At 44.5% G+C, this 19924-nt stretch overlaps 1 protein-coding gene across 2 annotated transcripts in view; it reads left to right on the top strand.

Annotated features, from left to right (window-relative positions):
* The window catches only part of PDGFRA (platelet derived growth factor receptor alpha), a 72787-nt gene that overhangs the window by 27347 nt on the left and 25516 nt on the right, over positions 1-19924 (top strand). For both annotated transcript variants that reach the window (XM_069631648.1, XM_069631649.1), the window contains exons 3-12: positions 735-1046; positions 2437-2703; positions 5535-5665; positions 10896-11067; positions 12654-12843; positions 14630-14745; positions 15200-15326; positions 15465-15658; positions 17379-17473; positions 19576-19708. In XM_069631648.1, the coding sequence (XP_069487749.1) occupies positions 735-1046; positions 2437-2703; positions 5535-5665; positions 10896-11067; positions 12654-12843; positions 14630-14745; positions 15200-15326; positions 15465-15658; positions 17379-17473; positions 19576-19708 (1737 nt within the window). The remainder of the gene's footprint in view (positions 1-734; positions 1047-2436; positions 2704-5534; positions 5666-10895; positions 11068-12653; positions 12844-14629; positions 14746-15199; positions 15327-15464; positions 15659-17378; positions 17474-19575; positions 19709-19924) is intronic.

The raw sequence follows: 19924 nt of genomic DNA, 5'->3' as shown, positions 1-19924 counted from the left end.
AGCGTGCAGCATGCATCCTGCTGATAGCACCAAAGCCACCTGCATAGCAGGGCATGGAGATGGAAGGAGGAGGGCATTGAAAGGAAACACTGGCATACTTTTCTTAGGAATGTAGTAGTGTGCAGCAAGCCAGAAAAAAATTGCATTGGCTTCCCGTGGAACGCAGAATTCAATTTAAATTGATAACTATATGCCACAAATGCATCTTTGGCAGTGCTCCTGCTTACCTTAAGGACGTCATAGGCATTTACCAGCCCAAGAGAAACCTCAGGTCAGCTGAAGGCTATCTTTTGGTACAGCACCGAGTTAAATGCTCCCGAGGCTCTGGAAGGGCCTTTCACACTCAGGGAGCTAAGGCATGGAATGCATTGCCCATATCCCTGTGCAAGACAACAGATCTTCTTGCTTTTCGAAAACAATTGAAAACGCATCTCTTTTACTAGTGTAATCCCCTGCAGTAGTCTCTGTTCACTGTACTCTGCTCTCTCGGCGCCTGGATGCCTACGGGCTTTGGCGCGGTATAAGCACAATAACATAACATAACATAACAAAGCCACCTCCATAGGGCAAGGAGATGGCAGGAGGAGGGCATTGAAAGGAAACACAGGGAAGCGTTTCTTAGGGATGTGGTAGTGTGCAGCATGCATCATGCCGAGAGTGTTAGACGCTGCAGTGTGAATAGCCCTGACGTTAAGTGTATATGCATTTATCTTGCCTAAATCTTTTTTTCACAGGTCCGGCGAAGTCTTTGGGCCAGTACCCCATCCCCTCTATTTTCCCAAACAATTATGAAATGGTGGTGCCCTTGCATTCCCCCTTCACCCTGAAATGCACAGGCGAGAGTGAGCTGAGTTGGCAGCACCCGGATAGCATGGACGAAGATGTGGAGATTAGCACGGAAGAAAACAACAGTGGCCTCTTTGTGTCTTTGCTCAGCGTAAAGAATGCCACGGCTGCGGGCACGGGGATGTACACGTGCTTTCACAACCACACGCAATTGGAAGACAATGAGATCGAAGGCAAGGATATTTACATCTATGTGCCAGGTGAGTCGTAAATGAAAGCTGTATTCCCAACTGTGGGAGACAACGTGAAGGCAAAGCATGTGTTGAAAGGAGGCAGCACTAGGGGGCAATAGGTTGAACGTGAAAACATGCACGTGCGTCCATCACCAGCTTCAAAGATGGCTGCCACTGGTCCCTGCAGCCCTGCGTCCTCTTCGCTGCCTTTGACAACTGATCACAATGTTCATGTATTTATCTATCTTTTCCTGCCACCGCCGAGAAGCATTTGCTGCTCGGACGCGGGGGTTCAGAAAATCAGACAGAATTTGTCAAAGATCACACATTGTCTCTGCAAAGTCTCAGTGAACAGACTGGAGACCTCAGAGAAAAGTCCAGTGCACAGAGTTGTCATAACCAACTGACTTCACCTGTTTCCATACAAGAAACTTGTGTGCAACCTCTCAAGGGAGTTAAAGAGATGCAAATGGAGGCAGAGGCAGCTTTAGGTTACTCCTGAGGGGCCACTGGAATTGTAAATGATTCAAAGTCAGTGGCAGTTTGTGACCAGACAACAGCTGCCAAATGGTGAATGCCTTGAATACCCCTCTACAATGCCCAGGGCTTTAAGTGGGCCAGAGCTTGGTGGGGCTGACAAGGTCCTACCATCACTGTGAGCTGGTGCCGTTCTGGGACTCCCTGAAGTGAGGTCCCTGACCCAGTTTCCCTGCCTGATAAAAGAAAATCCCATTCTTGATCAGTAGATATCGCTGCCACCCTATGTTTATACTCACATCATACCATTTCATACTTTTGGAGTCAGATTATTTGTTTTGTAACACTCTGAAAGAGAAAGAACATGTAAAGGAATTATTGTTAGACTTTTGCAACAGATTATTACATTGATTTCTTGCCATTGGAGTGACTGAATACAATGAATTATAAGATAACATACATGCATTTCCTTTAAAAGAACTGAACGATTGGGCTTTTAATTGACCTATTTTGATTTGATTTAGTTTCATAATTGAATATTGTTATTGAAGGCACGTTTATGAGAGCTGATTACAAGTAACAGACCTTCGGAAATAGATTCACTCCCTTTTATGCAAGAAATTAAAACTTGGCCACATCTGTTCTTAATTCCCTGGCAGGAACTTCTTAGGCTCTGCCTCCAAATTTTTTTTTTTTTATTTGTTAGAGGGCCCCTCGATTTTTTTTATCCCACTTAAATCACTAACAATGCCTGTACAAAATATAAAACGATTGGCTTTTTCAATGCTTGCTAGATCAGCGAAGATAAGATTGGTAGATGAGATGTTTTTAAAGGAGGACAAGCATACTTCCAAATTAGCATCTATAAAGACATATCCATGTTCGTTCTATCAAATTCCATCTTGTAGACATGATAACCAACAAGTCTTTTTTCCAACAGACCCAGACACGGCCTTCGTGCCATCCATGATGCTGGACCACTTCATTGCGGTGGAGGAAGATGACTCATCGCTCATCCCTTGTCGTACCACCTCCCCGAACGCGCAGGTCTCTCTTCTTAACAAGGAGGATTCCAAGGTGGTGTTTGCCTACTATGACAACAAGCAAGGGTTCTTTGGCAACTTTCCATCGGGAGCCTACGTGTGCGAAACCATCGCCAACGGAGTCGCGATCCACACAGACACTTACATCTTGCACAAATGGAAAGGTACATAACTTGATACATAACTTGAGCCATAGATTTGAGAAAAGGTGATGAAAAGAGCCTTATAGTCAAACGCGCCCTGTTACGCAGCACGCATCAATTTTCACTGATTTGGTTGTTATCTCAGGATCTGTGTTTTATTTTAATTTTTTTTAGCAAACACGATTAATGTTATAATTATAAATTGGGTTACATGTCCATTTTCAAAACCAGCACCTTCTGTGTTTGGTGTGACAATAACTGGTATTGAGTAGTACATTAAATGGTTTCTTTGGGTATATTTGGTGGCAAGATATGTAAGGATAGGATATGAATGTGTACTGCACATTATTTTTAGATTTTGTTAGTGTGGGCTAGAAGTCGTCGTGGTGTTGGGAATGGATGATCTCTGGGTGAGGGTGTGTTTGTGTAGTGGATGATCTGTGGGTGTGCTTGTTTAGTGTGTAGTGGATGATCTGTGGGTGTGTTTGTGCAGTGTGTAGTGGGTGGTCTTTGGGCGTGGGTGTGACTTTGTAGTGCGTAGTGGATGATCCATGGGTGTGTTTGTGCAGTGTGTAGTGGATGATCTCTGGGCGTGGGCGTGTTTGTGTAGTGTGTAGTGGATGATCTCTGGGCATGTGTGTGTAGTGTGTTGTGGATGATGTCTGAGCATGGGTGTTTGTGTAGTGTGTAGTGGATGGTCTCTGAGAATGGGTGTGTTTGTGTAGTGTGCAGTGGATGATCTCTGAGAATGGGTGTGTTTGTGTAGTGTGCAGTGGATGATCTCTGGGCATGTGTGTGTTTGTGTAGAGTGTTGTGGATGATTTCTAGTCATGGGTGTGCTTGTGCAGTGTGTAGTGGATGATCTCTGGGCGTGGGCGTGTTTGTGTAGTGTGCAGTGGATGATCTCTGGGCATCTGTGTGTTTGTGTAGAGTGTTGTGGATGATCTCTGGGCATGGGTGTGTTTGTGTAGTGTGTAGTGGATGATCTCTGAGAATGGATGTGTTTGTGTAGTGTGTAGTGGATGATCTCTGGGCATGTGTGTGTTTGTGTAGAGTGTTGTGGATGATCTCTGGGCATGGGTGTGTTTGTGTAGTGTGTAGTGGATGATCTCTGAGAATGGGTGTGTTTGTGTAGTGTGTAGTGGATGATCTCTGGGCATGTGTGTGTTTGTGTAGAGTGTCGTGGATGATCTCTGGGCATGGGTGTGTTTGTGTAGTGTGTAGTGGATGATCTCTGAGAATGGGTGTGTTTGTGTAGTGTGCAGTGGATGATCTCTGAGAATGGGTGTGTTTGTGTAGTGTGTAGTGGATGATTTCTAGGCATGGGCGTGTTTGTGTAGTGTGTAGTGGATGATCTCTGAGAATGGGTGTGTTTGTGTAGTGTGTAGTGGATGATTTCTAGGCATGGGTGTGTTTGTGTAGAGTGTCGTGGATGATCTCTGGGCATGGGTGTGTTTGTGTAGTGTGTAGTGGGTGATCTCTGAGAATGGGTGTGTTTGTGTAGTATGCAGTGGATGATCTCTGAGAATGGGTGTGTTTGTGTAGTGTGTAGTGGATGATTTCTAGGCATGGGCGTGTTTGTGTAGTGTGTAGTGGATGATCTCTGAGAATGGGTGTGTTTGTGTAGTGTGTAGTGGATGATTTCTAGGCATGGGCGTGTTTGTGTAGTGTGTAGTGGATGATCTCTGAGAATGGGTGTGTTTGTGTAGTGTGTAGTGGATGATTTCTAGGCATGGGTGTGCTTGTGCAGAGTGTAGTGGTGGCGATAGCTATGGTTGTGGGAGATGTGGTGGTAGGATTGAGTACGGTTGGCACTGTGTCTGGATGTAGAGATGCTTTATAGCTTGGGAGAGAATGGTGATGTGAGGGTATGTCTAAATGCAGCATGTGTGACAGTGGTAGTGGATTTGGACGTGCACATGTTAGAGTGGGTGTGGATCTGAGAGTGGTTGCCACGATAAGAGTGTGTGCATTCTGATTGGTGTGGTAGTGTGTGTGTGTGTGTGCAGTAGTTGATTCTGAGGCAGTTCAAACACAACGTATGATTTCACCCCCAGTGACATAATTTTAATGATCACACATTTTATGATATTGAAACATGTACTCAATACTTTATTATCGATAACTTCTTCAGCGCATGGCCATCACGTTCCCATATCCACAAGGCACGGCCCCTCGAACCTTTCTTCAGCACAAAGGAGGAAACGCAGAGACATTTGTATATGGTCGGGCCGTACCCACTTAATGTTCCTCTGTACACATGTAGACTTTTATCTGTTCCTGAAAAAAAAAGGTTTTTAATTTTTTGTAGCCCCTCTGGCACTAGTTGCCTTCATGTGATCCGTCAACTTACCAGCACAGACCTACAGTACGCTCTGCACAGACTATAAATATGCAAGACAGAGAGGAGAAGAAACCCGAGTTACCGGCCCCGAACCTGCAATTAACAACAAATAAAAAAGCGAGGCTGAAAACACCGATTTGTTTTCTCCTCTAGAGGGTCCCAAAAGTTCTTTTTTTGTGCAATCATTTTTACATTTTAATGTGGGGAGAGACCCCACACAGCCCCCCAACATTGCGCCGCCTTAATGTATTCCTTAAACCAACGCCCCATGTATTTATGTCTAAAAAATGTGCAAAAAAGCGACAAATTCGATCTGAAAAATTCGGTGTTTTCGGCCTCGTTTTTTTCGTATTTTTCGGGGGGATTACCCAACTGATAACGTGGAGGGTTAGGATCGGATGACTGAGTTCCTATTTGCATGACTTATTGAGCTTGAGAGAGAAGCTGCCTCGGCAGTGTGGCACCACACTGGGATTTTAATGTGTGGCTTTTCTGCTTTCTACTCCAGCCACATCTGAGATTCCTGTTAATATCGAGGCCAGCAAAACTGTGCTCAAGACGGGAGAAAACATCACAGTCACCTGTGTGGTGCTCGATAATGAGGTGGTGGATCTCGAATGGACCTACCCCGGCAAAGCGGTGAGTTTCTTTTCTCTCTTTGTACTGTGCATGTGATGGCGGGCTCCAGCCTTGCCCTGATAGGACTTGCTTTACACCTGTTCACGTCCTTTCGTGGTGGGGCTAAGACTGCGATTCATGCTACCCTATAAGGGTATTTGGGGTTCAACGCGTACTTTGAGAGGTAATGACTGCTTTTAAGACCTGTTGTTAGGGGGAATATCACAGCCCAATGTTTACAGAGTGTGGTTTACCCACCCAAGCCCAGGCAACCAGACAACTATTAAGATGGCCTTGGCTCTCCTGGTGGTAGCTGTAGTGGATCAGTCATGGGCACATTTGAGAAAAGGATGGAATAGACACCATTGTATTACTTTGAATGAGGAAGCATCGTCACATGGGTACTATAACCATACACTTCATTGCTTGTAAATGGAAAATAAGTTGAAGATGCAATGTGTGAGTAAGGTTTTGGGGTTCAGAAGGTGTGTAAGAGTGCTCTTGGGTTGCAACCGATTTATTGGGATGTGCTCCAAAGTCAAATGTTGGCCGAATAGCTCAAGTTTGAAGGATCTTACTCCACTGGTCCCTTGGTCGATGTCTGGCATCTGGATCTACCAGGAAAAGCTTCACCAGCCTATCACTTCCTGGAGGAGTGCAGGGACAATACGCCACCATTCCTCTTTGGGTAAGCGCGCCCTCTCTGCTTCAAGACATGTCCCCAGATTCCATGAGGTAAGCATGGCAACCCATGGGTTCATTAGGAAACTGGGAGCTGCCAAAGTAACTCATCGCCTAGTCACAGGGTGGCACTGTTCCAAGCCTTTGGAGGCCATTCAATTACTCTGGGGCTGCCATAGTCAACTTTCATGGGCTCCTAGCTGGGCTTTCCGTCAGGTCTGGCATTGGGTTTGAATCTCAGATACCATCCGCCAACAGGTTTTATTTTGCGTGGGTGACGGTAGACATCGATGTCCGAGGCAAGCAGCAGTCACGTGCGTGTACAGTATGGCGGCAACCATAGCCCAGTGTCTAGAAGGTGGCCTCATGACTGAGCTTGCAGAGTGGTTCCTGGTATGGAAGCCCTGGCGTACAGCAGGTTGTTTCCCAGTACAATCAGGCAAAGGTTGCCACCAACCAGCGGAGCCGCCGAGTGACCCGTGCGGGGAGACTGTCACAGGGAAACCCCTCCCGTTTGCACCCTCGTTGATAATGAGGGTGCTGAGCGGGAAAGGTGTCCTGCTGCCAGGAGGACAATGAATAATTGTGCCCAGCCGCCAGCTCAAATGTCCCGGTCCAGCTAATGAAAGAGCCAAGTGGACATGGGGTGGGCAAGCTGCCACCCCACCACTCGGTACGCCACTGACCATGTGGAGTGTGAATCTGACTGGCGACCTTCAGACCTTCCCGCCTTCTTGTCACTAGGCTACTGCAACTAGAAAAGAGATCTAAGATACAACCTTCAACATGAGATTGTCTCCACATTTCTCTATCTTCCCTGCTGTCTCCGTTTCGTAAAAAAGATCATGGCAATTGAAGGACGGGAACTGCAAAAATAGTGTTTTAGGTGTGTACACTGAAAGTATGTGGGGTGATAAAGGTGATGGGCATGAAGTAAGCACACTGAAGCATGCATGACACCCGACAAAACATCTGGCCATTCAAAGAGGACATGTGACAGGAGAAATCGCTTCCATGCAAGTTTGTAACGACATTTTGGCTGTCGTGGCGACAGCTCATTCACAACTCCAGCTTTACTTAAGGTTCTGTAGCATTACCTGCCTGAACTCAACTATAGAGGAAGGAAGTGCCTAAAAAATGAAGATTTTCTTGGAAACACGTGAAGGCGACACATGGAAATACTTACGCTCTTCCACTGTCATTTCTGTCACAGTTGAGCCCAGGGATTTAGCAGTGACGCTTCAGCATTGGACAATGGCTGAATGGCAAAATGGAGGCTTGCATTACGCCAGAACGGCAGAGAAGGGTCTGGGGCTCAGCCACTGAGCCTCATATCTGTCAGATGTGGAGAGAGACTACAAAGGGCCCACGTTATTATTTGGGGACCCTGAGGCAGGGATGAAAGCCACACTGATGCCATGCAGAGTTGGGAAGCCAGCGAGGTATTTCTGCGTTTCTTCTGCTGCATTGGGGCGGCTGAACACAGGATTCGTGAAGTTTATGGGCTACTTATGCAACAGTTCTCCATTGAATATTTACAGTTTCAGTGATAGCAATAACCGGAGTGAACAGCAGGTGGCAAGCTTGTGCCTCTGTTGTTCAACCCAGTTCCGTGGCACTTTGGCGTCCATCTTGGAAAGGTGCCAGGATACGTGTTTATCCAGACAACAGCAAACATACACATCCTGCTCAGCTCACGAGAATACAGGGCTCTGGCCTGTTTGCTCAAGGTGATTTTACGGTACAGTATATTTGCTAAGGCAAATATTTGTGTGCGTATGAGTGTGCGTGTTCAAACCACATCAGCGACAAGGCAGCATCTCGGGCACAGTGACTAGAAAGATGGCGTGAGATACCCTGTGCCCTGCTTCATAGTATTTCAGGATTCCCATCACGTTTTTAAAAAAATGTTTTGTCACCCATTGTTTGCCTCAACGCCTGCATAGGAATCCGGGGGAAGAGGAGTGGCAAGGGCGGTCCAGGTGAAGATAAAATGTAGTTTGTTTTTTAGAGACTCTCTTGTCTTTGTTGTCACAAACCTTAATCTGATTCATTGGTTCGCGTAAAGAAGGACATCCAGGTCCCCATATTGAAAATGTTAATAAAGCTGCCTCTCCAAACCACACATGTTATATAGTGCTTCCTGCCAGATTCCTCTCACTTCTAAGCACTGTCATCATTTCTGGTTTTATTTTCATTTATTTATAGTGTTACAGTTTATAACAAACGTTTACACGCACACAACAATATCATTTCACAGCACTCAGTATATCAACCTCAGAAGAATAAAGAGCTGAGTCGGTCCAGCTACGGGTTCTACACAGAACGCTTCAGCAAGCCTTTACCTTGCTGAGCTATCTTTGCAACTAAAGTGCCACGGCTCTGTGAAAGTGCAGTAGCCCAAAGGCTTAAGAAGCTTAATATTCAATAAAAGAGTGGGCAATGAGGTCGGTTACTGTGAACAGTGCAGGCCTACGGTGGATGTACTCTGTGGCATGCAGTGTGCACAGCAGAGTTATAATTCATTATAGTCTCTGTATGACAACACAATCCGTAATGCTTGTTTTCATAGACTGCTATTTAAACGTTTCGATGTTGTTTGTTCACTTTTGGTTTAAATCCACCATTTACAAATGTGTGTATTTGTATGTAGGGGTAAGAGAGTTGTGGGGTGAGGGGTGGCTTGGTTTAGGGCCCTGGGAAGACCCCTCATTTAAAAGAATAAAAAACGGGTCGAATTCATGTTGACCAAAAAGTGCACGAAAAAATGCAGCCTTTTAAATAGCAGTCTATGTTAACAGGACGAACCAACTCAACCGCTCTAAGAAGGAATGTTCTTTTCCCGTCTCACCACCCATATTCACACTCAAATACAGCACCTTCAAAATGGTAGCAAGTGAACTACCATGTGGCATTGCCCTTGCAGTCCGTCCGCTCCCCCCACCCGCACTTGCCCTATGAAATACAAGCATCGAAGGCTGCTTATTTCAGGCCAATTCCTGTTTACTGCTTGCTTGGTAAATGCAAAGATCAGCCATTTCAGGAGGGCTGTCTTTAAATCCTCGCCACACCGCCATGCTCACTGTACATCTGCACTTCCTGTTTCTTTTCCCATAGTCCCTCTTCTATTTTCTTTACTTATGCTCTACGTTCCCACCCATCTAACCATCTCTTAGAATTGCCTGCTTTTCCAAGATCAGCAGAGTTCATTTTACAACCGCATTGCGCCTCACACACAGGTTTAAACTTCTTACCGAGTTCTTGAAAGAAATCCTTGAAGGTTTCGGCGCAAAATAACTTTGCATCTGAACAGAAACCTGTTGTACAGGTGCTCATTGCCAAACCGCACCTGCATCAGAGGATTGGGGGATCTGTTACTGTTGTCAACTTGACGGGGACTGAAAAGCCACAAAGGCTTTGGAAATGAACGTGGCATTCCGCCTGCTGTCTTTTTAAGGAACTCTACACTGGCCTATTGCCATGCAGAGCAGCCCAACCCACTGCAGGCTCGGTTAGCGGGCCCATGTCAACATTATGTTTTGGTGCAGGGGCCCTTGCCTACAGCTTAGAAAATCCCAGAATACCTACAGCTGGAAATACCCACCTGCATGTGCTAATCTTATAAATGCATCGATCTGGTGTAGTTTAAGGTTTTCAAATGCAAAAAGGGCAGTGAAAAATGATAAATATGTTTTTTAGGGCAGAAGCAATTTCAGTTGGTGCAGTTTTGGCTTCCAGGAGCACATATCTTATCATATAATATATTCACGCAATGGGAAGAAGGACTTCGGTTGAGGAGGCAGGTGTGTAAATTCCAGGGGCGATTTCCTGGGTTGCATCGTTAAGGTAGCATTACATGAGCCCCACCTTGTACTTCATTAATCTCCAACCGTAGTCAAACCCTCTACACTAAACAGCTTAAAATAGGGTAAAGCATATTATGTGATTAGTGAACTCCTTTTGGGGAGGTCTTTCTTTGACACAGCCTTTCGTTTGTGAACATTAGTGCACCCCTTCAGAAATATGTGCATACCACCAGCACACCACACCGTAAGGCTTCAAAAGCAATAGACGGAGGGTGTTAGTGGATGTAGATTATAAGGAAACACATGTATTGGCCTCTGCACAGTAGAATAAAGAAAGAGATATAACTAGGGAGCTGAAATGCTGAAAGGCTGCTTAAGAAAAACTATTAAGCACTGTTAAGGTTTCTTTGCCTGAGTCACAAAGAGCCTGTAAAGGTGTGGTGGTCCTTTTCAGTTTTAAAGGTCAAAAGGCCCCGCACCCAAACTGGGCCATTTCCTTATGTGTATTTGGCACAACACCGGCAATGGAGGGCCTCCAGTGGACAAATCAGTGTAACATAGAGTACCATGTCTTTGCGACTTGACTCACTTGTGAATTCAGACCTAAGAAGACAGAAATCATGCAGATCAGGCATTCAAGGGTGTGATTATTTTATTATTTTCTTTTCACACAGGAGAAGAGTCAATACACATTGGGCATATTTGAGTTTGTAAACTTTCCCTTGCACTAGAATTGTAAATGTGCTTTTCTCTCATTAATGCAGAAAGAAAGAGGCGTCATCAAGATGGTGGAATCCAAGTCGCCCTCTTTGAAGTTGACTTGCACCTTGACCATTCTCAATGCCACGGTGAAGGACTCCGGCGAGTACGAGTGTGCTGTCAGACACGCAACGCAGGACTCCGACAAAGTGAAGAAAATCGACATTGCAGTTCATGGTACATGCTTATTCCAAGTGCTGGTCCCTAAACAGGCCCTTTGTGTGTTCTAAGTATGGGCACCTGATGAGTGAGAACTTGAACTCAAGTTTTGCTTTAATCGTGGCTGCTTTTATTTTTAAATGTGGACATAACCTGTGGACAAAAACTGGATGTTGTTTAGGTTCCCAAAGAATAAACCTACATTTTTCTTGCCCTGGAATCACATGCTTAACTTTCAGCCCCAGCGGCACACAGTGGTCTCACCACCACTGCTTTTCATACCTCTTCAGCAGATGGTAGTCTAATGGCAGGCATCCAAGCCCTGTGTCAAAAGGACACTCACAAGGCATAGTAGCTTCGTCCTGCCTTCCTTTTCCCTCCACCGCTCTCGTTAATTATCGTGTTTTGTGATGTATTAACTCCCTTGGTCCCTCCCCTCGCCCTGTGGGCGCTTTGAAACTGTATTTTACTTGCTGTGTAAGAGCTTAACAAGCAAACAATAAATACATAAATGAATATTTGCCAGGCAGTGTAGGCTAGCGCTTTAATGTTCACGAGCTGCAGTCTAAGCACATCAAATTGCTTCTGACCCGACATCAAAGATCTAGATGACTGTGGCAGCCAATTGGTGGTGTGAAGCATTGTTCAAAACACCACTAACATGTAGTATGGTACCAACATACAGCATAGCACATAACATATTATAACAGCATAACCCATAACATCCATCCGTAGCACAATGATGCCCTGCGGCTGGCTTTTTTCTTTGGCATAGCCATTACTTTCTAAACTTTGTGAAACTGGCTACTACAAACTCCCCCTTGGCCCGGGCGCTCCTTTTTTGTCACCTCCTTGCATTTCTTCGTGGGCTCAGGGATTGCCTCATGCCCATCCATTCTTTCCTCTCCCCTTAATAAGTAGCGAAGATGGTTGCGCGGCCCTGGGTCTAAGACGATCCAACCACATTACAGCTCATAGCCGGGAGGCCCACTGACTACCCAGCAAAACTCACATTGACTTCAAAACTCTAAGTATTGCTCACTGCTGCATCTACAAAGAGGCGGTCCTCTACCGTAACAACAGCATTGCCCAGAAACACCCAGTGCGCCCGATAAGATCCAGCACCAGTATCTCACTGCTCACCCATCGATACAAGAACAAGAGAGCAGCAGGTGTTCGTCTTTGTGTCACTGCACCCTCCCTCTGGAACTCTCTGCCAGCAAACATCAGAAATGAACACTCCTACTCTACTTCCTTATCTATGTCTTAGCTCTTGCACTATCTGAAATGTCATCAGGCCGAGTACGATAGTTAATTTCACATCCTTACTGTTCATGGCCTGTAAGAATGTGGTTGTATTTTCCCTTGTTCCCTCCCTTGCCTTGAAGCACTTTGAAACACATTGTGCATAGGTGCTTTATACGTAAACTATCATATCATATCATATCATTCCTTCAAAAAACTTGTAAAAACTTTGACAAATATGACTCATTTAATGTATCCTCTGCTTTTCCACCACTGTACCAATCGCTGTGATACCCCTGGGTCTGGGTGCTTCATAAAAACAATAAATAAATTAAACAAATAAAGTTGTTTTTTTGTAGATAAAGGATTCATTCACTTGGAGCCCAAGTTCGAATTAGTGGAGTCGGCAAATCTTCATCAAGTGAAAAGCTTTGTTGTGGATGTGCAGGCCTACCCTCCGCCTAAAATCACCTGGCTGAAGGACAACGTGACTCTGATCGAGAATTTCACTGAGATGCTCACCAGCAAAATCCAGACGCAAGAAGCCAGGTATGCCGGCGCGCTGTGGCTGTTTGAAAGATGGTGCACGACTGCTGGTTATGTCACGTCATGTTATGTTGAGAGTTTTTGTATACCATGCCCAGTCACCACCATTGGTGTCGAAGAGCACAGAAGCTTGTCCAAAGAGTGCGTGTTGTGGCAGAACCAAATAGTCGAAGCCTTAATCTGTAATAGAATAGAAAAAGGCACCAGAGGAAGGGAAAAGGGGAAGGTGTAGAAAGATTAAGGGTCCGATTGATGGAATATTTGCCTTGTTCAAAGTGAATTTGCACTGCTGAGATGTGACTTTGTACTGCCGACACAAACCTTGATTCATGGAACCATGCAAAGTGTATTTTTGCCGGACAAATTCCGGGCAAAGTCAGCGCGTAGCAGTACAAACCTTTTAAACCAGGGTTCTTCTATCCAGTAGCAAATATCCAAAAGCAACCACAAGTGATGGCTTTGGTCTCCTCCTCCGTCTCTGGCACAGCATTCACTCTCATCTATGACGTGCCTCAAAGCAAATGCAGCTACGAGTGTGTCTGCCTCGACAGAGTTGACAGGAGTAAATTCTCCTTTGTGTTTTGTCATCTGAAATGACTTCTTTGCGGCGTCTGTATGTCCTGGCCACGCTGCCATATGAGGGCATGATTCACAGATGGTCTGCGACTGATGCTGTGTCTTGATCTCCCTGCCAATCATAGTACGCTTGAACTCTCTACTTCGGTAATTGCCAAACATCCCTTAGTTTTGCCAAGAATTGATGAAAACAGCGCGGTTAGTCATCTGCGAGATCAAGAATAACAATAAAGGAGGAAATAACTGAGATATTTCACTCTTCTGCCGACAGAGTCGGGCATCTCCACATTTATTCGATTTGTCATTGCCCCATAATATATGCCATTTGTGAAAAACCTTGTAATATTGAGAGTTTTGGGGTTTATTAATAAAGAAAAATGCCTTCTACTCTCTATGCCAAACCTGTAATGATAGTCACATATTTGGTTCAGTTGGAATCACGTCATATGCTTTTCCCTGAAATGTAGATATTTTAGTTTTTCCACTACATACGCATAGTGAGTTATTACGGTGACTGATATAAATCGACCAATAGCGAGGTGGCGCATACAAACGGACCAATAAACGGGGTGGGGAGATGATTTCTTTGTAGGCCATTGGCTGACTGTGTGCAACCGAGAGCCTTACATTTCCAGCACGTGCTCTGATCTCAAGGTGTAAGGATCAAAGGAAAATTGATCTTGACCTTCGTGTCTGAAAGCAGAGGTCAGGTTTCCGATGTCCTGCCTTACAGGAAGAAAGAAAGGCATATTTGCAAAAGCCCTTGCCAGGAGCCGAATCCTATCCTGATTGTATGGATTCTAGTTTTTGAGCATGATCACTTGAACACACATCTCCCTGGAGATATCTACCAGCACTTGAATACAACTCCAACGTACCCATCCAGCAACACATTTGTTATGTCAACGATCCACCCTGAGAAACCACCCAATCATGCTCTTGAGATGAAGTTTAGAACATACCTGCAACGCATTGGTTACCTACAGAAATTTAGAGGCGTTCCCTTTGGGCTTGCCATAGATTTTGCTTAATAAACCTTAGTGGTTCCTACACAGATGGTCTGTAATTGGGTTACTGCCAATGTGTTTTTATGCCTAATGAGTTTACGTACATAGTTATGCTATTTTCTTTCTCTCTCATTGTTATGAAGAATAAAGATTATGCTGTGCCCTATGCTTAATAAACCTACTGAATCATATATAATCCTCTGCAGCTATCAATGCATATTGAAACTGATTCGTGCCAAAGAAGAAGACAGCGGATACTACACCATTATCGCGCAGAATGATGGGGACGTTAAAAACTACACATTTTCATTGCAAATTAAAGGTAAGAACATTGATTGAATAGTTTCCAAATTAAGGGGGATATTCATGAAATATGTAAAGATGTTTTACAGGTGCACCTACAACATCTCTAATGCCACTCGTCTCTTAGCATTATCTGGCCGCTGTAAACATTCCTAGTTGAAGGCCTCATGCACTACTTCCAGTAAAAAAATATGTAGGTTTTCAACTGAAAAGTCCCAATGCTAGGAAAAAATATGAAGCAGAATGTTATTTTCTTGTTCCTAAGTCAATAGGCACAACCCCTGAGCTCCCATAGACATTCTATATCTTCTAGTTAACAAGAACACAGTAAAGCAGCATTGCTATAACCCACTTATCCCTCAGAGACAATGCTACTTCACCAATCAGAAGGTTGTTGCCCTCTTTCCAATACAGTCATTCTATAGTCCTTACAAAATAAGAACATCTTTGTTCTTTTGTGTGTTTACTTGCAGTCAAGGCAGCCATTTTGGATCTGGCGGATGAGCACCACGGTTCTTCTGGTAGGCAGACCGTGGAGTGTTTGACTAAAGGGAACCCGGCACCTGTTGTGGAGTGGCTCGTTTGCAGGGATATCAAAAAGTAAGAAAACACTTTTCAAAACAGCAGAGGTTCTCAAGTTAGACATTTTGTGGCCAGCTGGAAACAGCTTAAGGAAGACCATTGCCCGTGAGGCTCTTTGTGATTGTATTTGTAACAGTGTTTAACTTTATTTGCCAGGTGCAATTCTAGTTCCGACTGGTCCCCTTTGAATGCCAATGGCTCTGACATCACCACACACACTTACCTGGATGACGAGAATGTCGTAGAGAGTCAGGTGACCTTTCCAAAATTGGAAGAGACGCTGGCGATTCGATGTGTTGCGAGGAACGAACTTGGATTTTCTTCTCGGGAAATGAAATTAGTGGCGCAAGGTGAGTGCAAACAGTCAAAGGAATTCCCCAGTTTTCACATTCTCCCGTCACCCAATCACCAAGAAAAAAAACTACTCTGGCAGGTGCACAGATTCAAAGCATTCAATTCATTGTCGCTACATTTTCTTCACACCGCATCGAAGTAACCACTGTTCCTGCATTTTATGGAATTCCGAAAAGGTTCAATCAGGGATCATTGCGAAAACACACACTCCTTGTTCTTGCGTAGATTGGTAGGCCTCGGAAGGATTCAGGTATCTCTAATGTGCAAAAACTATGTGATCTCTTCTGGGTAATCCAGAAAACCCCCCACCTTTCCCTGAACATGGACTGAAAATTGAGATCGGGACTAGATCGGGTTTCTTTCCAAAGACGCTTAAGTTGACCTAAGTGGCAAACACTTGCTGCTTTTAATTTTTTTATAACAATGTGTCCCCACCTTTACACGGATCGTAGAGCAGAATGCCAGAATTGGGAAGGTGAATCAAATCATGTATTTTAAAGGTTTAAACGTTGGTTTCATTCAAGCCCTTTGTAAAGAATCCCATCCATTGAACTAAGATATACCTTGCAGAAAGTGTGCTTCATCTTTTCTGTGACTGTTACCTTCTCCCTAAAGTTCACACGGCTATATCATTTTCTTCGAACTTTGCAAGGGCTTGATGGATCACAGCACTCTCCTCATTCACCAATCAAAAAACATGGCTTCCAATATTATTTGTTTCCCTTTAACCTGAACTTTCACCCTTTGCACGCGGGGGAGAGGTGCAGACCAAACTTGAGTCTAGGAATGTGGGTCTGAATCCTTGGTCACTGCCTGCATTCTCTCCTGGCCTGTGGTGCCCCTCCCCCAGTTCTCTCTTTTTGTGTGCGAGCAACTACTCCCCGATGTCAACTCTCCCTCTGCCCTTGTTCCTGGGAACTGAGCCCCCTCCAGAGTCCTGCATCCCGCAACACCCCCAACTTACCTTTGCTGCCTCGTACTCCTAGGCTGTCTCCTTGCACGCCCTCTGTATGGAAATAGACAAGGGATCTTTTACTGTTTTACTTGGCTGCTATTGTAGCTCGTACATTTTAAGGAAATGGACACAAGCAATATGTGCGCATCCCATTTGCCTAAAAAAAGCCACAAACCCTAAAATGTGATTAGTACCGCAGAGATAACCTCGACATTTGGGGGCTGAAAGGGGCCATATTGTACTGCGGCTCTCACTGCTTTATTCGGGGTGGATGGCCATAACTGCTCCTCTGAGCTCTTGAAAGGGCAGGGTATTGCTGTTGAATCTCAGTCATGTCATTATTGTGTAAATAAGAACACCATTGTGAAAAAAAATAGTTTGGGGAAAGAAATACAGCCAAGCCCTTTCTTGGGTTTTTGAGGGGCCTGGCAGCGATCATTAGGAGCCAGGACTTACTCTATGTTCTCTACTAGCCAATATCCCAGTCTCCATTTGCCCTTTCTCCTGGTATAGGTACGTCACATACGTGCAGATTGGCACCCATAGTGGAAGTCCTGCAATGCCCAAATGCCATGGGAATAACACTATTTGGTTCCAACATACATGTCGCTCCTAGAATTCTGAAATCATGAAGTCAGTAGAAGAACAAGAGAGCACTGTACATCCTTTCACTTCTAGAAAGTTGCTCATGTTGATCCTGCAGAGTACACAGCAGCAGGACACAGCTATATTACTCATTGTTCCTTCTTGTTCCCCGCCAGCATTACATTCTGAACTCACAGTGGCGGCCGCAGTTCTGGTGCTGCTTGTGATTGTCATCATCTCGCTCATCGTTCTGGTCATCATATGGAAGCAGGTAAGCACTTAACATGCACCGAAACTGAATGAGCGAGTAGTCATGAAGGGGAGAGCACAGTCGCTGAGCGGTAGGCAAGCCCGTTCAGTGATGCGGCGTCAGCAAAGGCAGATGAACCCAGGGTTCCGTTCTCCACCATTGCCTGTGTCATATTTATCTTATCCAGTTATAATTTCGGGAAAAAATTTCCTAAACACAAAACATTCGAATACAAAGTTTCAAAAAAAATCATTTGAATGCATTTTTTTAATGTTAAAGGGTTTAGTTTCGTTTCGTATAGTAAAATAAGTGTTTTTTTTTTAAAAAAACGGGATTAGGGGGGACCCCCCATAATAAAAAAAAGAAAAAAAAAGAAATGCATTCGAATTTTTTTTCTCGATGCTTTGTTGTCGAAACTTTTGTATTTCGAAACCATATTTACAGGCATTGTTGGGCTGTGGGTTTGTGGTTTGGATCTCTGTTTCCTAGGAGCCGATTACCAAAGCCATTCCACATGTATGTTGATCCCATGGGGAAACACAGAGTGAAGGATCTGATCCTTGTGGATCCCAACCAATCTCCCTCTCCTCTGGAAAGGGAGCCTGTGTTCCACTTAAGCAGTACTGGCGCCTTGGAATGTAGATGCGTGTCTGTGATGAAAGCATGGGTCGCAAGTTCGTGGTGGATAGTTCTCACATGTTCTTTGTCAGAAGTGCCTTCTTTCAAAAAAGGTAGCAGGCGCTCCTCTCCAGAAAGAACATGGCATGATAACCTGTTCTGAGATGGAAGTTTGCAGCATACACTTTTTGCTCACTGTACCTTTCACAGATGGGAATTATCCATTTGCATATCAGTCTTTGTCCTGCCCACATGGGCAGTCCAGCACCAAAATGCTATGGCAATTCCTCTCTCAACAAGAGTACCAACAGCAACCCTATACACGTGTTTCAGCCTTGTTGGGCCTCATCAGTGAGGTGAAGCTGTGCCTCTCTGAGCACAGTGAGCAGGGAGTCCACGTCTGGTTGCCCCCAGGTAATTTAGGGTGACCAACCCCAAGTTCCTTGCAAATATTTCAAAAAAGGTATCAGGCGCTCCTCCTCAGAAAGAAGTGCCTTCTTTATTAAAGGACATAAGAGGTCACTGTAATACTCAATAATACATAGCACATCCACCTTCCCCTGAATACCTTGATTTCAAAAAGGATTGAAATGATATAAATATACATACTCAAATATTTGAATGCAGTACTCAAATCACATGATACTGTGAACATATGACTTTATATCACAATTTTAGTTCCCTTAAAGACCCTTTTGGTGACTGTTCTACCCCTGAAAAACCACGTGCCACTAAACCTTAAGAGAGAACTTTGTGGCATTATTATCTATTTTATTTTTTTAAATCACTGATTTATTACTCTGATGCATTTGTAAAGTTCAATTTATCTTCCATTGATGAAGAAATAAAGTGAGTGCTACGTTCAAACACGCAATGGTGACACATTCCTGGCAGTGTGCACAGACTGCGTTCGGATGCCCACCTGAATAGGTATTTGTGCCAGCTCCATCCTTAGGCGAATGGAGGGTAGCCATAGATTTCACTGAATCAGATTTCACCTACTCGGAAATCTTCAAAATAAATGTTCTTCGAATTGGTTAGGTAAGTAGGTACATTTTAAAATATAGATGGGGGTGGGGTAATAGGATAGGATAAGGAGGGGAGAAGAGGGTGGGCGGAGGGTCTCCCCCGCATAATTAAAAAAGAATTTGAAGAAAAAAAATGCAAATATTTCACCTTTGGGTGAAATGGATTCGTTGAAATCACAGACATCCAAATGGAGGGTAGTCAAAGACTGGAGAGTCTCACAAGCAGACTGTCCACTCTGTCAACAAGGGTCAACATTGTCTTTATCGAACTCTAATAATAGTAATATGTATTCCACTCCCATTTGGTTGATTGTGTTTAAAAAATGTCCTAGTAAAACCCTAGTATGAAACTAAATGGCGGTCTGGTGGTCTAGTCTATCTTTAGAGCTTGAGATAGCAGGCCAAGAATGGCATTGATAAATCCAGTCTGCAGGCCAGGGGGCACAGAGTCACATGTTGTACACATTGTTTCTGCAGAAGCCCAGGTATGAGATCAGGTGGCGGGTCATTGAGTCCATCAGCCCAGACGGTCATGAGTACATCTATGTGGATCCGATGCAATTACCCTACGATTCCAGATGGGAGTTTCCTCGCGATGGACTAGTGCTCGGTAAGTGGTGGCCTGAAAAGTGGGAGAAAGCTAGGTGGCCCGTGAGAGAGTGCCTTGATTTTCCAGCTGGGCAGCTCTGTGTTACAGAAAGAAGCAATAACTACAAGGCCAGTGGGGCACAAACATTTTCTCTTATTTTCCCTTTTAAAAAAAACAACAACATTGCATTGTTTTCATATCTTTTATTTCTTTTAAAGGACTCTATTAGTTCTCTAA

The sequence above is a fragment of the Ambystoma mexicanum genome, chromosome 6q (genome assembly GCF_040938575.1).
Source record: "Ambystoma mexicanum isolate Mex_15411 chromosome 6q, UKY_AmexF1_1, whole genome shotgun sequence".
Classification (NCBI taxonomy): domain Eukaryota; kingdom Metazoa; phylum Chordata; class Amphibia; order Caudata; family Ambystomatidae; genus Ambystoma; species Ambystoma mexicanum.
This window is presented reverse-complemented; position numbering and strand designations above follow the sequence as displayed.